General features: G+C 38.2%; 1 protein-coding gene across 10 annotated transcripts in view; it reads right to left on the reverse strand.

The window, feature by feature from the left end:
• EPB41 (erythrocyte membrane protein band 4.1) overlaps positions 1–20,651 on the reverse strand; it is a 186,927-nt gene that overhangs the window by 94,653 nt on the left and 71,623 nt on the right. For 9 of the 10 annotated variants that reach the window (XM_068968950.1, XM_068968948.1, XM_068968949.1 and 6 more), the window contains exons 1-3: positions 9,182–9,652; positions 5,788–6,000; positions 1,848–1,952 (exon numbers count right to left, since the gene is read on the reverse strand). In XM_068968950.1, the coding sequence (XP_068825051.1) occupies positions 1,848–1,952; positions 5,788–6,000; positions 9,182–9,652 (789 nt within the window). Of the gene's footprint in view, positions 1–1,847; positions 1,953–5,787; positions 6,001–9,181; positions 9,653–20,651 lie in introns of those variants that run through there. The other variant, XM_068968957.1, reaches the window with a different exon arrangement.

A 20,651-nucleotide genomic window follows, 5' to 3' on the forward strand; every position in this document is an offset into this window, starting at 1 on the left:
TAAATTGAATTGCCTAAGAGATTTTTTATTGACATAAGACATATACAAAAAAGTACATAAAACATATGTACAGATCAATAAATTATCAAAGTGAACATACACCATTACAGGCACCCTAGAAGCCCATTCCGTGCCTCCTCCCAATCCCCACCCTCTCACTATTCCCTCTTCCAAAAGTTTAGAATGGAATTTCAGTTGTATTTAGAAGAGTAAGGTATCTCTTCCTCACCCTGTACCACCCAGGGCAAAGTCCAAGGTGGCCATCCCTGCTCTATCCAAGGAGTGGACTTAATCACCACAATCTTACATTTGATTATATATGATATTACTTTGAGGGCTCCTCTAGTGGCTCAGATGGTAAAGAATCTGCCTGCAATGCAGGAGACCCAGGTTCAATTATTCAATTCAGAGCATTTTCTTGAGCCAAAAGGTATTTGTAGAATACCTCCATGTGCTAGGCACCAAAGTTACAAACAAGGATTTAAAAATAGTGCTTGTCCTTAAAAATAGTGCTTGTCCTCAAGGAGCTGTCAGTCTAATGGAAGAGGTGTGTGTGCATTAGCCACTCAGTCATGTCTCACTCTTTATGACCCCATGGACAGTAGCCTGCCAGGCTCCTCTGTCCATGGGATCTCCAGACAAGAATACTGGAGTGTGTTGCCATTTCCTTCTCCAGGGGATCTTCCCGACCCAGGGATCAAACCTGGGTCTCCTGCATTGCAGGCAGATTCTTTACCATTTGAGCCACCAGGGAAGCCCATAGAAAAGGTTAATAGGGAACAATCAATACATCTTTAATTCTTAGAGACAGTTAGAAAATGTTTCTCAAAAGAACGTTTAGCGGGGAAAGGCCCTATGTTTCCCAGGATTCACTAGTCCACTGGCTTCCCCAGAAGGGGTTTTTGCAAACATGAGAGAAGCTGAAACTAGATTATGATTCAGAGACATCAACTTTTTTGCCCAGAAATATTTTATCTAAGGAAGGGGGACAATAAGCCCTTTTTTACACAGCCAGGTTTGTACTTTGCTGTATAAACAAACAAATTCAGCTTTTATATTGGACCCTTTAACATTATACATAAATATATCAATGAATATAAATAAAGAAATTTAATGTTTTCTCATTAAAAAATAAATAGTCTAGAAAGAGCTACCATAAGCAAATAAAACTTGCTGATACGACAGAGGGCATATGACACTAACAAAGGCGAAAAGTTTTCAATGCAACTAACAGTTTTGTACCAATGTAAGCCCTGGAAGTTCAACTGCAAACTGAAAGAATTTTCACTGGCTGAATGCTGAGCCAGTTCCCAGCAATTTAAGAATATTTGGTTCATAGAAAAATTATAAGTGATATTAAAAAAAAAAGTAGGTGCCGGTACTTAATGACTTTATTTATATGCCAAATTCAAGTGTTCTCAGATATTGTAACATAAACCTGAATGGGGTACACACACATAATATAAAAACATCTGATTTTATCTCCCTGAGACTGTATAATACAAAATACTTCTCAGAATATTTTTCTCAGTTCATGGAAGAATTTGCTAACTCACAGCTGCAGAAAGCTTTTTGCTGTGGTTTTAGAGACATTGAGTTACCTTCGATCTTCCCTTACTAAGTTACACTATATCTTGGAGAGGTAGGCAGGCATAAATACATTCCTAACAACAACAAATGAATTAAAACAATTTTGGCAATGGGGACCAACCTAGTTGTTGTAGTTATCTGCTTCAAAATCAGCATAGGAAGAAATACAAATATATGTTTAATAAATACTTTCTGATAATAAAAAAAAAAAGCAATTTGGGGAGGTCAGTTTCTTATATTACAAGCAGTCTTCTCACCTTTGAGGTTGCATTATCCCAAATGGCCAGACCAAAGTAGTCTTCTTCCAAAAGATTGAGGTGTTCACATACTCGTTTAAGTAAATCTTGTCCCTTAGCATGTTTCTGCAAAGATATACATATTCTGGTTGAGATTTCCACTTATTCTTTTATTTATTATGAAATAATATAAAACGTCAGGTTCCAATTTCCTCTTTTCTCCTTGGTTACTAACACTTTCAGATGGCTACCCAGTGTAAATAGAACAATGTAACGAAAGTCCTGTTTCTTGTCAGTTTAAATATGCATCACAGAGATGGTTGCTTGGAAATGGTGCTACAATTCAAAGCAAAATCCCACATTCCCTGCATCGAGCATCCCCCACCCTCCATCTTAAACATTACATTCTTTATTTTTGGTGCGATATTTCCTGAAGATTGCTATGGGCTGCTGTCAGTCACTGTGAGCACCTGAAATAGCTAAATCAGCTGTCGACACTGATAGTTTACAGTAGCTATAGAAATCATCAGACTATCATTCCCAGATCAAAAGTCTCAAGTCAAGGAGCTGTGTCTCAACTTACTGCCATCTCCTTCAGAAAAATGCATAAAGTATAAGATTTTAGCTGCTCTATAGACATTACTCCTACAATTGCGCTCCAAATAATTTCTTAACATTCTTCTACCTAGAAAATCAAACCACCACCAATTTGAGACACTTGTATTAACGCAGGCGGATTCTTTACCAGCTGAGCTACCAGGGAAGCCCTACACAGCACAGACATTACTCTTATAATTGTGCTACAACAGGACTTGAAAAGGTCAGTTTTCATTCCAATCCCAAAGAAAGGCAATGCCAGAGAATACTCAAACTACCGCACAATTGCACTCATCTCACATGCTAGTAAAGTAATGCTCAAAATTCTCCAAGCCAGGCTTCAGCAATACGTGAACCGTGAACTCCCTGATGTTCAAGCTGGTTTTAGAAAGGCAGAGGAACCAGAAATTAAATTGCCAACATCTGCTAGATCATGGAAAAAGCAAGAGAGTTCCAGAAAAACATCTATTTCTGCTTTCTTGACTATGCCAAAGCCTTTGACTGTGTGGATCACAATCAACTGTGGAAAATTCTGAAAGAGATGGGAATACCAGACCACCTAACCTGCCTCTTGAGAAATCTGTACGCAGGTCAGGAAGCAACAGTTAGAACTGGACATGGAACAACAGACTGGTTCCAAATAGGAAAAGGAGTACGTCAAGGCTGTATATTGTCACCCTGCTTATTTAACTTACATACAGAGTACATCATCAGAAACGCTGGACTGGAAGAAACACAAGCTGGAATCAAGATTTCTGGGAGAAATATCAGTAACGTCAGATATGCAGATGACACCACCCTTATGGCAGAAAGTATAGAGGAGCTAAAAAACCTCTTGATGAAAGTGAAAGAGGAGCACAAAAAAAGTTGGCTTAAAGCTCAACATTCAGAAAACGAAGATCATGGCATCCAGTCCCATCACTTCATGGGAAATAGATGGGGAAACAGTGGCAACAGTGTCAGACTTTATTTTGGGGGGCTCCAAAATCACTGCAGATGGTGACTGCAGCCATGAAATTAAAAGAAGCTTACTCCTTGGAAGGAAAGTTATGACCAACCTAGATAGTATATTCAAAAGCAGAGACATTACTTTGCCAACAAAGGTCCGTCTAGTCAAGGCTATGGTTTTTCCTATGGTCATGTATGGATGTGAGAGTTGGACTGTGAAGAAGGCAGAGTGCCGAAAAATTGATGCTTTTGAACTGCGGTGTTGGAGAAGACTCTTGAGAGTCCCTTGGACTGCAAGGAGATCCAACCAGTCCATTCTGAAGGAGATCAACCCTGGGATTTCTTTGGAAGGAATGATGCTAAAGCTGAAACTCCAGTACTTTGGCCACCTCATGCGAAGAGTTGACTCATTGGAAAAGACCCTGATGCTGGGAGGGGTTGGGGGCAGGAGGAGAAGGGGATGACAGAGGATGAGATGGCTGGATGGCATCACGGACTCAATGGTCGTGAGTCTGAGTGAACTCCGGGAGATGGTGATGGACAGGGAGGCCTGGCGTGCTGCGATTCATGGGGTCACAAAGAGTCAGACACGACTGAGCGACTGAACTGAACTGACAAGTAATTTCTTAACATTCCTATACCTAGAAAATCAAACCACCACCAGTCTGAGATACTTATATTCTTGTTTATAGGGAGGAAATGCCATAATTTAGGGACTGAGAGTTAGAGTTAAAAAGTCCCAGCCTTTTCATTTACTAGCTAAACAACGTGAGTTGATTCAATTAATATTTCAGAACATTACTTTCTCATCTGAAAGATGATAAGAATATTTATATCTGTTCTACCTAACAACTGGAAATGTTGAAAAAATTAAACATGATAATACCCTCTGATAAATATAGTTTAAACATTTCAAAAAATTAGAAATCATTGGCACATCTACATGACACATACCCTTCTCTCAATGAGCTGTTATTTTTAATGACTATTAGTAATTCACATAGTTGCTAATTCATTTTTAGACTTATCCCATATTATCACATCATTTTCTTCATTTTCTCCCTTCTATGTTTCTAAAGGACAGAGATGATTTGAGAATTCTTCACATACAGGTCCCTACTCTCTTCTTTATACTTCCAAAATTCAGAAGTCCTAAAAAGTAAAAGGTGACGTTTATTTTTTGTTCAAAGCTCATCTGAAGGCAAATTCTAACCTGATCCTTTATGGGCTATTTTTCATTTTTATTTATCCAACTTAGAGTTTTCATATATTTTACCATAGAAATAACATGCTTGGTCATGTGCCTACTGCTACACACTTGACTGGGTATATTATAAACTTTCCACAGTATGTACTTATTGCTTTTCTAAAGCCCCAAATATTTTGAATACCGAAACACATCTGCCCCCACGTGCTTCAGATAAAGGGATTCCTACCTAGATTTTGATCTGAGTGTGAAGAATGAATGAGGAATAGCTTTCTCCATCTCTAGACTAGTTAGTAGTGAGAAGCAGAAAGAGCAGACCCTAGATCTCTAGTTACCAGGAATAGTAAAGCCATTTTTAAAATGCAATAGTGTATTTTTCTTGTTTTTCAAAACTTCAAAGGGGAATTTCTATTAATAAATACAATATTTTAGACACAATATAATATTTGTGCTTTATTTGCATATAAATAAATCAAATTCAAAATAATGTTATATACCTAAGATACAAGTATATATGAGTTATATGTAATAGAAATAATCTTAATAATTGCTTATCAGGCATATTATAATTGATAATTATTGCTCTAATTTTAAAAATAGCTATAGATTTTCAAGGATTTGAACTTGTCTTGAAGCAAAAGAATAATTGAAATATTAATAACTCTGACATTTCTATTCTTGATTCAATTATTTATTCTTCCTGGAAATAATAGAGAATTTTAACAAATGGCATTACTTGATGTAAGCTTTTTATATCCTATCTCATGGAGCTAAAGAAATATATTCAATAAACTAAAACTTATTAAAGACAGCAAAAATGAACAGGTAGTAATTTTTTTTTTTGACAAATACAATTATGGGGACTGCTAGACCTAGAAACTGAGGCTATCCTGGGAAATCTAGTCATGGAAGGTCACTCTATAAATAACCTTTTTTTTTTTTTTTTCTTAAAATTATTTTGGGTTATAAAAGTAACACATGCTCAATTCACAATACATATATTTGGCAGATATAGAAAAAACTGGAGATGAAAATAAGACTCACTCATAATCCTTCCATACCTCCACCCCTAGAAAATCACATTAACATTTCAGTCCATAGAAACAGTCATTATACAGGGTCTTACCTCAGACCACGGCACCGCTTTATCCAATCCTACATGAAACAATCTGTAAGCGTTCTAACTACTGGAAATCAAAATGCACTTACCTCCACCACACATTCGTAAACTGTGTCATCCAACAGAGAAACCTTGCAATGCATGCTTCCGTGCCTTCTGATGGATTTCTGGGAAGCTTTTAATTCTCTCTCTGCTTTTGATTCAGGACTTTCTTCTTTTACTTCTATTTTAGAGCACTCCTCAAGTCCTCCTTCTTCCTTAGTCTCAAAATCTGGATCTTCTCTGTGTTCTTCCTGAGCAGGCTATATAGCCATGACATCACCAAGTCAGTAATAAAGACACTTCACACAACATGCTGTACACATGTTTGCTTATAATATGGATAGCAGTAAAAGCACTAACTGAAGAAGAAAACTGTTAAAACAAATAAAAGCGATAAGAGTAAATAATTTTTTTCTATAAAAGATATGATCTTCCCAAAGATCCACAGACTCTGCTAGTCTCAAAACTTTATAATATAAGGTAAAATTTGCTCTTTTTTTTCCCTAAAACTGAAGTGGGTAGCCATTCCCTTCTCCAGGGGATCTTCCCGCCCAGGGATCAAATCTGGATCTCCTGCATTGCAGGCAGATTCTTTACCAGCTGAGCCACCACGGAAGGCCCCTATGATAGAAGGTAAAATTCTATCTTCAGGTGGAGTGTCACTTTTCAAATCAATAAATGAAGGTTTCAGGTAAACTAGAGCATACCAATCTGTTGCTCTCAGCACTATACATTTTTACTGGCTATACCATTATCTATTCTTAAATTCTATCAAAATTTAAACATCTTTGCCCCTTGCTCCTCAATTCTAATGAGGTAGCCTTATGAATTGCAAAACAGGCTGTTATTTGTCATGCGGTCTAAATTTTATGAATGGCTAAGAGGGGTTCTTGACCAATTTAGACCAAAACGCAACAGATGTAGTAGGCTAACAATTGCAAATACCAGTGATCTAATTTTTACCAGGTATCACCCATGACAAATGCAAAGGAGATTCAAAGAAGCAAGAGACAGACTGAAAAGATTCAAAGAAGCAAGAGACAGACTGAGATCTGGATCCCCTAGGGCAATCATTAAGTCATCCCAAAGTAATGCAGGTAAGTGAGACGACATTTTGGCATATCCCTACTTACTTTTTACACAATAAAACTGCTGAAAGATTCTTAACTAAACCTCACTAATCCTTTTCTTGCCAAAGAAAACATAGTTGACATTTGAGAAGGAAGATTTAATTATTTGGCTGCTGCTCCTCCTGCAATAGATACTAGTGAAGTCGCTCAGTCGAGTCCGACTCTTTGCGACCCCATGGACTGTAGCCCGCCAGGCTCCTCTGTCTGTGGAATATCCTATCTGGCCTATCCCCACTCCGCTAGTACTCTTCATGTCAGTACGCTGTTTGCTGCCTTTGTAACATTTATGACGATAAATAATTATTTTGTATTTACTACTTTTTTTGTCTCTTCCATTAGGCAAGTTATCACGAGTAGGGATCATGTTTGTTCAATAATAACAACAACAAACATTTATATAGAAATTACAATGGGTAATTATTGTTCTAAAAGCATTATTTATATGAACTCATTTAACCCTATGGGGAGTGTACTATTGTTATCTCCCCTTGACAAATAAAAAATTGAAGGCAGAGAAGTTAATTAGGTAGGATCATACAGTCAACAAGTCACATACCAGTCAGACTCCAGAATTCATGATCTCTTTGCCGTATTGCAGTTTTTTATTTACCAATGTCTGTCCAGCTTAGGGCCTGGCACACACAGTAGGTTTTCAGTAAATTTGTTGAGTGAATAAATTAAAAAGTATTAAAAAATGACACATGGTTTCCAAAAAACCCAAAGTACCCTAGATGAAGGCCAGTGCAATCCTACAATACAAACTCAATTTTAAAAAATCCTGTATAGAAAAGGACCATTCAAATGAAATTCTATGAAATCAATGAATGAGATTTTAGTTAAATGTAAAATTTGTCATCTGTTTCAACTTTAGTACAAATGTTATGATCTTTAGACCAAACAGACTAATCCTGATTCAAATGCTAACTAAAACAAGATAGAGATTTTTCAGTACATAAAGCAAAGGGGGAAAAAAGCATCTAAAAACCTCTTGAAACCACCAGGCTTCCTGAAACATAACATAATTTAACTCCTTTGGTATTCCTAAAATTAAATTAAATTAATGACACTAAAATATGTGGTTTCTCTGCCTTTACTGTTTATATATTTTATTAACTAAGTAATAATAACTAACATTTATTCAGTGCTTATAGTATGTCAGGCAATGAAGCAAAAGTGTCACTTGTCAGTGACTGAATCTTCTAGTCATACACTATAAATAAAACTTTGTCTTCAGCCTGCTTTCACTAATAACAAATACATAACAACTTTATCCTAAATTTTACTTAGAACTTTTAATATACAAGCAATATTTTCACAAATACATATATAATGTTTTTTAATCTAATAAAACTATATAGCCCAAGGCTGAAACCTATAATAGAAGCATATAGGACTTACACATTTTACAAGGTACATAATGCCCACGTGTTTCAAAAATAAAATACTTTGAAAACAACTCTTAATTTGTAATTTATTAAGCCTGGAAACAAATGACATGCCTAGAAAATAGTTTGAGTGGCAGGACTAATATTTTCCCAAGATTTTTGGACCGATGACCAGACTCACAACTCATTCTCAGTTTAACTACACTAACAATCAAGCCTCCCCGCAACTACTATATAATACAAAGGTGGTATAAAAGAGCTAAATTTCTGCATCTATATCTTACACTCTGTGGAAATATGATCTAGTTGTAGAAAACGACACAGATAAGGCAGACATTGTTCAAACTTATTACCTACTTCTGGGTGGCCTGAATCTACCCCAAGGCTTTTATAAAGATTTCCATAAAAGAACTGTGTTTGTTGATAAATTATCCCATTTCTAATAATTCCACCAAAATGAACCCTAAACCACTTCATTTCCTTCCCCCTCACCATTAAAACTCCTGGACTTGTTCCATTATTGTAGCAAAATATAAATTCATTTGATACATCTCTTTCATTTTCTCTTTTTTGATTTAGACAGCATAAGTTTCTTTTTTTAAGTCTTTATTGAATTTGTTAAAGTACTGCTTCTGTTTCTTGTTTTCGTTTTTTGGCCAGCGAGGCACCTGGGATCTTAGTTTCCCCACCAGGGATTGAACCTGCGACCCCAGCACTGAAGGTGAAGTCTTAACCACTGGACTGCCCGGGAAGTCCCCAACGTAAGTATCTTGACCATGTGAATTTCTTTAGAGCAGAAACTCCAAAGCATTATGTTACTTATTACTAATACCTAAGTCAACTAGCTGGTAAGAAATAAAACCAAATGTTCTTGAAGGAAAATTGTTTAACCTGCCTTCACCTCCCACTCAATTGCATACCCTTACCTGTGTTTCTGCACTGCTTAATGAATGGAGATCCAAGGATGGGTCTGTTTTGAGCTCAGGTTCAGGAGCTGCAATTGGGGCCTTTAAAATGATTTCTTCATCAAGACTGGCTCCAAATTCTATCTCCTTCTGGCCTCCTTCACCTTTCTCTTTAGCTGACTCTACTTCTTTGCCTTCCTCCTCAGACACCTGAGATTTAGGCCTTTTGAGGAATGAGGAGAACAGCCGTGACAGGCCCCTGTTTTCTGATGCCCGCTCCTTGTTCCTGCTCAGGTCTTCATGTGTCGGCGTGTCTCCATTAGATGTCTTCAGCTTCTGCTCACACTGATTATCTCCCTCAGCTGCTGCTTGGGAAGCCTCTTCCAACTGAGTTTCCTGTTGACCGGAGCTCGTGGCTCCCTCTCCCTCTTCCTTCTGTGGTCGGTGCTGTGGATTTTCAGCCTCAGCCACTAAACTCTTCTCTGTTGTCATGATGTCGCTATTAAAAAGAAGATGGCAAAGGGGGTCTCTTAGAAACAGAATGCATTACTGAAGGCAAAACCCTCAATCAGGTCAAGTGTGACAGAGTTAGTATCTTCAGGTATTTAACCACCAACAGACAGTGCTCTCATCCATTAAATATGAGACTTTCCATTGAAGCACAAAAATAACTTACCTATACATCCTGGATAAATTATTAATGCTTGACTTGCTAAAGTTATGACATAGAGAAATTAGCTTAAAATAGGACTCCCTGAAAGCCAGCTTAGTGAAATGCATATTTTAAATTCAAAGCTCAAAACTATGTATAGCACAGTTTTATCCTTCCTAAAAAAAGATCTTATTTATACACTGTTCTTTGACAGCATCAATCTGCGGGTACAAGGTTTGTAGAAATTATCTGCAAAATTCTCTACATCCCAAGAGATGATGGGATTAAGATTCCCCAGCTCTTCACTCTTATTGTTTATATTTCTCAGAATGCATATTAAGAACAGAAATGTAGAATTCTGATCATTTGTTATCAGGCTTGACAACAGCAATGACAAGTATACAGTTAAAATAATCACAAAATAAATCCTTAGGATTTTGTGTTACAACATTAAATTGCCGAAGTCTCTGACTTAAAGTTTTTTAAGATCTTTTTTCCTCTGACAAATATGATTTAGAATACTCATCATTTTTAAGAGCAGCAGGTTAACTATTACAAGAGAGGAAAATAGATAATAGAGAAAAATAAAGATGCAAAATAGAGAAGAAAAATATTGATTAAAAGCAAATACTGATTCAACTGTAAGAGAAGAGAAAGCAAGCTGTAGGCCTCACATATTCAAAAACTTGTTGATTTCTAGTTTCTTTCTCTCAAATCTCCCAGTACTATTAGTTAAGTCACATAATAATGCTAAAGAGTAATATCACTAAAGGGTAACCACCATACCAGGGAACCACTGAGTAATGAGGTTGACTAATTACTTTGCCAGCAAAGGTCCATCCAGTCAAGGCTGTGGTCTTTCCAGTGGTCATGTATGGATGTGGGAGTTGGACTGTGAAGAAAGCTGAGCACCGAAGAATTGATGTTTTTGAACTGTGGTGTTGGAAAAGACTCTTGAGAGTCCCTTGGACTGCAAGGAGATCCAACCAGTTCATTCTAAGATTAGTCCTGGGTATTCTTTGAAAGGAATGATGCTAAAGCTGAAACTCCAATACTTTGGCCACCTCATGCAAAGAGTAGAGTCATTGGAAAAGACTCTGATGCTGGGAGGGACTGGGGGCAGGAGGAGAAGGGGACGACAGAGGATGAGATGGCTGCATGGCATCACTGACTCGATGGATGTGAGTTTGAGTGAACTCCGGGAGTTGGTGATGAACAGGGAGGCCTGGCATGCTGCGATTCATGGGGTCCCAAAGAGTTGGACATGACTGAGCAACTGAACTCAACTGAACTGAATAATGATCTTATGTTTTGATTCACTGCTGTACCTAAAAGTACTCCATTCAAAAAGCAGTGTTTACATTGTCTTTGCTTCTGCTCCATGCTGTTTAGATGAAGTAATTTAATTTGGATGCCAAAAATCTGACCTGATGAACTATATTTGGCCCATTCCATCCTCAGACCCTTTACACTTGCCGTTCTCTCTATGATTTTCCACTCCTGGATATTTGAAAGCAGGTCCCTCCTCATCATTACTGCCTCTGCTCAGATGTCACCTCTTTACAAAGGCTTCCCAATCACATCCTATCTAAAATAATGGCCCTCTAGATGGTCTCATAGCATTTATTACTATTTACAATTATCCTGTTAACTTGTTTACTGGTTTTTGTCTTCTTTCCCCCCAGCTAAAATTTAAGTTCCATGAGGACAGAATAGTACCTGGCACATTACAGGTATTAAAAAAGTCTGTTGAATAAATTAATTTCAATTGTATATACCTGACAAAAACTGCAAAGGTCTTCTCTAAATTATTCAAGTAAATCTACTTCAAAAGCACAGGTCCTATGCTAGCGATACAACAGTAAACAAAACAAGTAGGTCTATGTCATCATGGAGTTTACAGTCTTGATTCAACTTTAATCAGTATAATGAAAGAATATGTAAGAGAATTCTTATTTACAATATGCTGCTGCTGCTAAGTCGCTTCAGTTGTGTCCAACTCTGTGCAACCCCATAGACGGCAGCCCACCAGGCTCCCCCGTCCCTGGGATTCTCCAGGCAAGAACACTGGAGTGGGTTGCCATTGCCTTCTCCAATGCATGAAAGTGGAAAGTGAGCGTGAAGTCACTCAGTCGTGTCCGACTCTTAGCGACCCCATGGACTGCAGCCTTCCAGGCTCCTCCATCCATGGGATTTTCCAGGCAAGAGTACTGGAGTGGGGTGTCATAAATCTAAATAATTGTGTATAAGTGGAACAAAGTAGTGAAAAGGGAAGGAAGCTAATGGCATCAAGCACTATTTCTGTGTCAGGTCCCGGGGTCAGGGACATTATCTACATTATTTAAAGTAAGCCTTTCAATAACCCTGAAAGGGAAAGTGGAACCACTTAATCTCATCGTTGAAGAAACAAACTCAGAGTAAAACTGGCCCAAGGTCACACTGATAGTAGGTGACAAACCACTGTAAGTGAAACTGAAATAAATAAAGGTACATTAATAAAAGGAAAAGCCTTTATATGAGTTCTTACTGCTGATCTACTCAAATTATTCTATTTTGAGCACTAAAAATATTTTTAAATAATCAAAATATTCACAGAAGCATATCCTCCAGTTTCATCTACTAAGTCATCAAAACTACTCTGTGCTAATAAAAAACACAATAAGGTCTTTATAAACACTACTTAAACATTTACCAACCAATGTATATTCTGAATTTGCTACTCTTGAGTGAGGTACACTTGTCTTAATTCCTCCTTATATTAGGAGTAGGCAATTGATTTTTCCAAGGTTCTTTTTCTTTAATCTCTAAATAATCAAACTTGACCCAGAAAGAAAACATGAATATCAAACCACCAGTTACTCTTGAAGAGTTATGATTCAAGAGCACCAGTTTACTTCAAACTTCCTTCACAAAAACAAACAAGAGGACGGGCTGAGGATTGAGCACTATTTTCCATGGATTTTGGATATGACTTTATCACTCATCTTACTGAAAAGACACAGAAACCACTTCTACATTGAAATGGTCCTACACAACAGACTTTACAATAAGGTCTCTCACAAAGATCCATAAAAAATTATAAATCTTTCGCGACCATTTTAGCAGACGTGAAAGTCGCTTAAAGTCAATTCTAACAATCTTTTACTTGTATTTTTCAATAAATAGAGTATTTTTCTTGTGTTTTCAATTTTTTATTATTAAAAAAACAGAAAAGATCTTCTAAGGATATTCCTATAATTTCTTTCCCATGAAAAGATGTCATCTCAAAGTAGCTGAATGAGTATGAGTACCCAATAGTTGAAAACACACACATGGTTACAATTTGTGTGCTATATGTGTGCTTGTTAAATTTTAATGTGTGCTGAATCACCCAGTAATCTTAAAATACAGATTCTGATTCAGCAGGTTTGGAACAGGGCCTAAGACTCTACATTTTTAATGAGCTCCCAGATATTGCCAATGCAGCTGGCCCACTGACCACACTTTGAGTAGCAAGGCAGAGAAAACTATTATTTCCTTGGAAACATACTCAAAATGTCTGAGAAACAAAGATGGGAGAAAGCTACCTTCGGAAAGTAGTATGTGAACAGCGAGAAATAGTTGACACAATAAATGCCCAACAAATGCTTGCTGAATTAAGGAATGAATCAGCAAAGAATGCAGTATACTATTAAATGTGGAAGCTGACCATTAACATGTTTTTAGAACTCATTTGGTATTTAATCAAGTTAATCGAATCTTTCTACCCCAGATCGGCGGTAATTTCAAGTTGTCCATGCAGCCCTGACACTTGACACCTGACTTTCTCCATCAATATGATCTCTTGTGAGGCTTCCCTGGTGGCTCAGCAGGTTAAGAATCTGCTTCCAATGCAGGAGACATGGGCTCAATTCCTGGGTGGTTAGACAACTCCACTGATATGAACCTCTTTGCACATTTAGGAAGGAATGATCAAGACATATGAATAAAGAATTAGAAAATAATATCTATCAGTACAAAACCAATATACTTTGCCACACATACTTATACTCATATTTTTTTAAAAAATCTAAATACCAGTGAAAAAGAGATGAGAACACATTATAAAGAACAGGTACACAAGCAGAAGGTTAAAAGAATTCTCTTAGAGCATACAGAAACCAACCTCAGGTAATATCATAAATGCAAGAAAACAACCAGGGAATCAGACAACACAGATTCAGCAGAGATGCTACAATTCAGTCTATACAAGGATAAATGGAATAAAATTAATTATTAATGACAGCTTTCATATATGTCCTTTCCAGCCATGCACATATGGATAGCAATGCATTTACTAAGAGTCAGAAGAGCAAAAGGAGGTAGGGAGGATGGGGAATATAACAAGTGAAACCAATAAATCAGCCAAGTATCTCCAGTTAACTCTGAAAAATAAATAGCAAAAACAAAAGTCCTACAGGCCATTTCCTAAAAGCTCAAATATAGTCATCCTGACAAATCTGCTATACATGCAGCCAGGTTCTTCACATTACAATAGGTAGGATGGGTAACCAGGAAAAGAGATACAAAAAGTCAAGCAGCAAAGACAGGATAAATGCTCTACAAACAGGCTCTTCCTGTGTAAATGATACTATTTTTACTCTGGATACAAAACCAAAAGGAGTTATCTATTTATTTAATGTCAGAAAAACGTCTTCTGATTTTAAAAAAGGGAAAAAAAGATCAGCATAGCCGAGAAGACAGTGATGAGTGGTCCCATTCCATCGTGATCCTAATCCTTCAAACCCGAGGAATTATACTCCATCTGCTCTCAAAGATACACTTACTTTAATAGTGTACATCTGTTGACTTCAGGCAAATCAGATCTTCACAAACCTGATCCTGAGCAGATTGCAAGGGCTGGACGACATCTTTCATTTTTTTGGTATCTCTTTCTAACAGTACAGTCAGTGCTCCACTAATGTTTTTTAGGTGGAAAACTTGGTAAAAACACTACAGTTTGGAATGACTAAGAAAATTTCCCTTACAGTCACCATTTAATGATAAAGTTTAATTATTGGTAATATTCCTCAAATTAGTTCACTGAACATCTATCAGTGTTTACTAGGTGCTAATCATATATAAGGTTTTGGCTCAGCTCTTTGAGAGGGAAACAAAAAGGATAATATACAGTTCTCAAGGAGATAAGACATATACACAAATAACCAAAGTAGTACTTGGCGCTTAATCAGGCAAGGCTTCGTGAGTGGAACCAATTAAGCACCAGAGAAGTACAAAGTACTTTCAACTAGAGTAATCACAAAAAGTCTCGTAGAAACCGTTTTTTTAAGCTGTGCCATGGAGGATGAGTACAAGATGTCAATAGAAAGCAAGCTGAAGTGCAAAGAACAGATGAAATTCCAGACGAGGAACTGAACTAGCATTAGTAGAATACTGTAGCTATTCAGGAACTAGTTAAGCAGTCCAGACTAGGTGATATGGGGCTACAAGGACATCAGGTTACAACAGGCACAATTTAAAATGAATTCTAACTGAAATACTAATAATAGTAGGTCCCATTTATTGAGTACCTATGAAATACCATACATTACACAATTTACCATGTTATTCTAGAATCACTCTAAACGGTAGGTGTTTTCATTTCCCAGATAAATATAAGCTGGTTCTGGGAGGTTAAATTTTTTGTCACAGATCACAGAATTAAACCATGTTTTAATGAAACTATTAATATACTACAAGCTGGTGATTCTATTGTAAATTCCCAGAATAGTGTCTATCTTTCCAAATCTGGGTACTTCTATCCCACTGTTCTCTGCTAAAGAAACCCCTCTCTGGAACCCTCCTACGCTGTTGGTGGGAATGTAAATTGGCACAGTCACTATAGAAAATAGTATGGATGTTCCTGACAAAACTAAAAATACAGCTACCATATGATCCAGCAATCCTACTCTTGGGCATCTATCCAGAAAAGACAAAAACTAATTGGAAAAGATACATGTACCTCAGTGTTCACAGCAGCACTATTTACAACAGCCAGGACATAGAAATGACACAAGCGCCCATCAACAGACAACTGATTTAAGGAAACGTGGGGGGTTGTGTGTGTGTGTATAATGGAATATTACTCGGCCATTAAAAGAATAAAACATTGCCGTTTGTACAACATGGATGGTCCTAGAGAATATCACACTAAGTGAAGTAAATCAGAAAAAGACAAACATTATATCACCTTTATGTGGAATCAAAAACTAATACAAATAAATCCATACACAAAACAGAAACAGACTTACAGACATAGAAAACACACTTGTTAGCAAAGGAGAAAAGGGAAGTGTGGGGAGGGATAAATTAGGATTAGCCAGAAGCAGAAGATATTAGGAAGGGGGGCAAGAATACACACTAGAACTATACAAAAAATATTTTCATGATACAGACAATATGATGGTGTGATCACTCACAGAGCTAGACATCCTGGAATGTGAAGTCAAGTGGGCCTTAGGAAGCATAACTACGAACAAAGCTAGTGGAGGTGATGGAATTCCAGTGGAGCTATTTCAAATCCTAAAAGGTGATGCTGTGAAAGTGCTGCACTCAACATGCCAGCAAACTTGGAAAACTCAGCAATGGCCACAGGATTGGAAAAGGTCAGTTTTTATTCCAACCACAAAGAAAGGCAATGCAAAGAATGTCCAAACTACCATACAACTGCACTCATCTCACATGCTAGCAAAGTAATGCTCAAAATTCTCCAAGCCAGGCTTCAACAGTATGTGAACCATGAACTTCCAAATGTTCAAGCTGGTTTTAGAAAAGGCAGAACTAGAGATCAAATTGCCAACATCTGCTGGATCATCAAAAAAGCAACAGAGTTCCAGAAAAACATCTACTTCTGCTTTAGTGACTATACCAAAGCCTTTGACTGTGTGGATCACAACAAACTGTGGAAAATTCTGAAAGAGATGGGAATACCAGATCACCTGACGTACCTCCTGAGAAATCTGTATGCAGGTCGAGAAGCAATAGTTAGAACTGGACATGGAACAACAGACTGGTTCCAAATCAGGAAAGGAGTACGTCAAGGCTGTATATTGCTACCCTGCTTATTTAATGTATATGCAGAGTACATCATGAGAAATGCTGGGCTGGATGAAGCACAAGCTGGAATCAAGATTGCTGGGAGAAATATCAATAACCTCAGAAATGCAGATGACATCACCCTTATGGCAAAAAGTGAAGAAGAACTGAAGAGCCTCTTGATGAAAGTGAAAGAGGAGAGTGAAAATGTTGGCTTAAAACTCAACATTCAGAAAACTAAAATCATGGCATCCAGTCCCATCATTTCATGGCAAATAGATGGGCAAACAATGGAAACAGTGAAGGTGAAGTCGCTCAGTCGTGTCTGACTCTTTGTGACCCCGTGGACTGTAGCCTACCAGGCTCCTCCGTCCATGGGATTCTCCAGGCAAGAATACTGGAGTGGGTTGCCATTTCCTTCTCCAGGGCATCTTCCCAACCCAGGGATCGAACCCAGGTCTCCCACATTGGAGGCAGACGCTTTAACCTCTGAGCCACCAGGGACTCCGAAACCACTACAGATGGTGACTGCAGCCATGAAATTAAAAGATGCTTGCTCCTTGGAAGAAAAGTTATGACCAACATACCCAGCATATTAAAAAAACAGAGACATTACTTTGCCAACAAAGATCCGTCTAGTCAAGGCTATGGTTTTTCCAGTGATCATGTATGGATGTGAGAGTTGGACTATAAAGAAAGCTGAGCACAGAAGAATTGATGCTTTTAAACTGTGGTGTTGGAGAAGACTTTTGAGAGGCCCTTGGACTACAAGGAGATCCAACCAGTCCATCCTAAAGGAAATCAGCCCTGAACATTCATTGGAAGGACTGATGCTGAAGCTAAAGCTCCAATACTTTGGCCACCTGATATGAAGAACTGACTCATTTGAAAAGACCCTGATGCTGGGAAAGATTGAAGGCAAGAGGAGAAGGGGGTGACAGAGGATGAGATGGTTGGATGGCATCACCGACTCAGTGGACATGAGTTTGAGTAAGCTCCGGGAGTTAGTGATGGACAGGAAAGCCTGAAGTGCTGCAGTCTGTGTGGTGGCAAAGAGGCAGACATGACTGTGTGACTGAACTGAACTGGATTAAAAGATACAAACTCCTATGCAAAAAATTAGATAAGCAACTATATAACACTGGGAACTATATTCAGTTCCTTTTAATGATCCAAAATGGAAAATAAGCTGAAGAAAAATATATATATAACTGAATCACTTTGCTGTATACCTGAAATTAACACAATATTGTAATTCAAGTATACTTCAAGGAGGAAGAGGAAGAAGAAGAAAGGAGGAAATTCCTATCTGTTAAGAATTTATGGACAGGCTTTCAATCTGGCCAAGACTACCTCTATTGCCACCAATTTCAAGTTCACAATTTACGTACATATTTCTCTTCCCATGGAGTGTATGTGAAGGTGGAATGGGGAGACAAGGAAAAACAGATTATGAAAGGACTTGAATATCAGGCTAAATAGTTCAGACTTTATTCTGAAAACAGTGGAGAACCACTGGACATTTTTAAACAGGGAAGCGGGTAAACAAAGTGGAAGCAGGACAGACTTAGACGCAGAGAGAAGCTCAACAAATGACTGGGTAAATTCAGGTTATCAGTGAATAAATTCACAATGGGTATCCCTGGGGAAGCTGAAACCAATCCTGAGCAGATAAACTTGAAAAGCCTTGCAACTGCCCTTAGTTTCTCTAGCTTGTTCTCATTAGCATGTTTCTCAATAACACGGGCAATTTCATGTCTGAGCCTGAAGGCATTTTTATAACACTTCATTAACCCACTCTGATAAATGGCTTAACAGAAGGGGTCTAGCATTAGAACCAAAATAGAAAAGAGAAAAGAAGTGAGATGGATATCTCACAGGCATCTTCAATACATGTCTAAAATTAAACTCTTGGATTCTTTTTCCTATACCGGGTTCAAACATACCATCCAGATGCTCTAACCAGAAAACCTAAGTGCCATCCTTGGCTCAGCCTCCTCCATTTCCCTTCCCAATCAAGTCCATCTGTTAGCGCTATAACCTCCCAAGTAGATTCAGAATCAGTCCATTTTCCACCTTCTGCACTACTATCCCATTTGTGCAAGCCTCCTTCACTTCTTCTTGTATGATCTCAACAACCTCACCTTGTTCCGTTTTCCTCCTGGCCTCTATTGTATGGTCATACTGCTGCTGCTGCTAAGTCGCTTCAGCCAAGTGCTTTCCTGGCTAAAGTCGTTCGTGCATGCCATTTCCTTGGACTGGAATACACCCCACCCCCTGCAATAAATCTGGTTTCTTCTTATACCTTGCAATTCAGCTTGAATAATTCCTCCTCAAAGCAATCTGCCTTGACAACCCTAATGTCTACATAAGTCTGTCCATAAGTCCCTTCCCTAGTTCTCTATCCTAGTACCTACTTACTTCCTTCACAGTATCCTCTTCTCAATGTATAGTCATACTTGTCATTTACCTGTTTAATGTCTGTCTGCCCCACTCCAGCACCTCCAGCCACACTGTAATAGCCCTGAGAGAAGGGCTGTTTTCTCTTCCATGGTATACTTAGTACCTAAAACAGAACTAGTGCTGCTACTCAGCACCGAACCTAGGACTTTGAACAGAACCTAATACCTAGCACAGAACACTGCAGATACTCAATAAATATTTGTTCAGCAAATGGACAAATAAATAGGAAAAATAATAACTTAGGTTTGTTGTTGTTCAGTTGCTAACTCGTGTCCGACTCTTTGTGACCCCATGGACCGCAGGATGCCAGGCTTCCCTGTCCTTTACTATCTCCTGGAGTTTGCTCAGATTCACGTTCACTGAGTCAGTAATGCTAGCTAACCATCTCATACTCTGGCACCTCCTCCTCTTTTTGCCTTCAATCTTTTCAAGCATGAGGATCTTTTCCAGTGAGTTGGCTCTTCTCACCAGGTGGCCATGGTGTTGGAGCTTCAGCATCAGGTTAAACTTAGGTTTAACCATATTTATTATACATATACAGGATGGAGGTTGTCCAATTTAACAATGAAAGTGAAAGTCGCTCAGTCGTGGCAGACTCTTTTCAACCTCATGGACTATAGTCCATGGAATTCTCCAGGTCAGAATTCTGGAGTGGGTAGCCTTTCCCATCTCCAGGAGATCTTCCCAGCCCAGGGATTGAACCCAGGTCTCCTGCATTGCAGGCAGATTCTTTACTAGCTGAGCCATAAGGGAAGCCCACTCGAGTGGGTAGCCATTCCCTTCTCCAGGGCATCTTCCCAACCCAGAGATCGGACCCAGGTCTCCCACATTGCAGGTGGATTCTTTACCAGCTGAGCCACCAGGGAAGCCCAATTTAACAATAGTTCATAAGAATTTTAAGGTTTTGATTGTACACACTCCAACAGAGATAGAATCCCAAAGGAGCTAACAATCTTTAGCTGCATTTCTAGATTTACACTGGCCAAAGCACTCATTTGATTCTTCAACATAGATTTTCTGAGAGTGGTACAGTATTCTAGGCAATATGGTAAGCAGTGGGCTACAACAGTGAGAAAGACAAACATAATTACTGACCTCCTGGCCCATATTCTCCAATCACAAGGTCATGGAAAGTAACAAGGTCTCAGTTCTTGTTATATATTTTACATCTTAAATCTTACATTCAGCTCTGGGCAGTTTAAAGAAGCCAGAGTCTGTCCAAAGAAGAGATATAAAATGATGATGGAATTTGAAAACATGTCATAAGGTAAATAATTCAAAGAAACTGGGATACTTAGCCTAGAAAAAGAGAACAGAGAAAAG

This window comes from Capricornis sumatraensis, chromosome 3, assembly GCF_032405125.1.
Source record: "Capricornis sumatraensis isolate serow.1 chromosome 3, serow.2, whole genome shotgun sequence".
Classification (NCBI taxonomy): domain Eukaryota; kingdom Metazoa; phylum Chordata; class Mammalia; order Artiodactyla; family Bovidae; genus Capricornis; species Capricornis sumatraensis.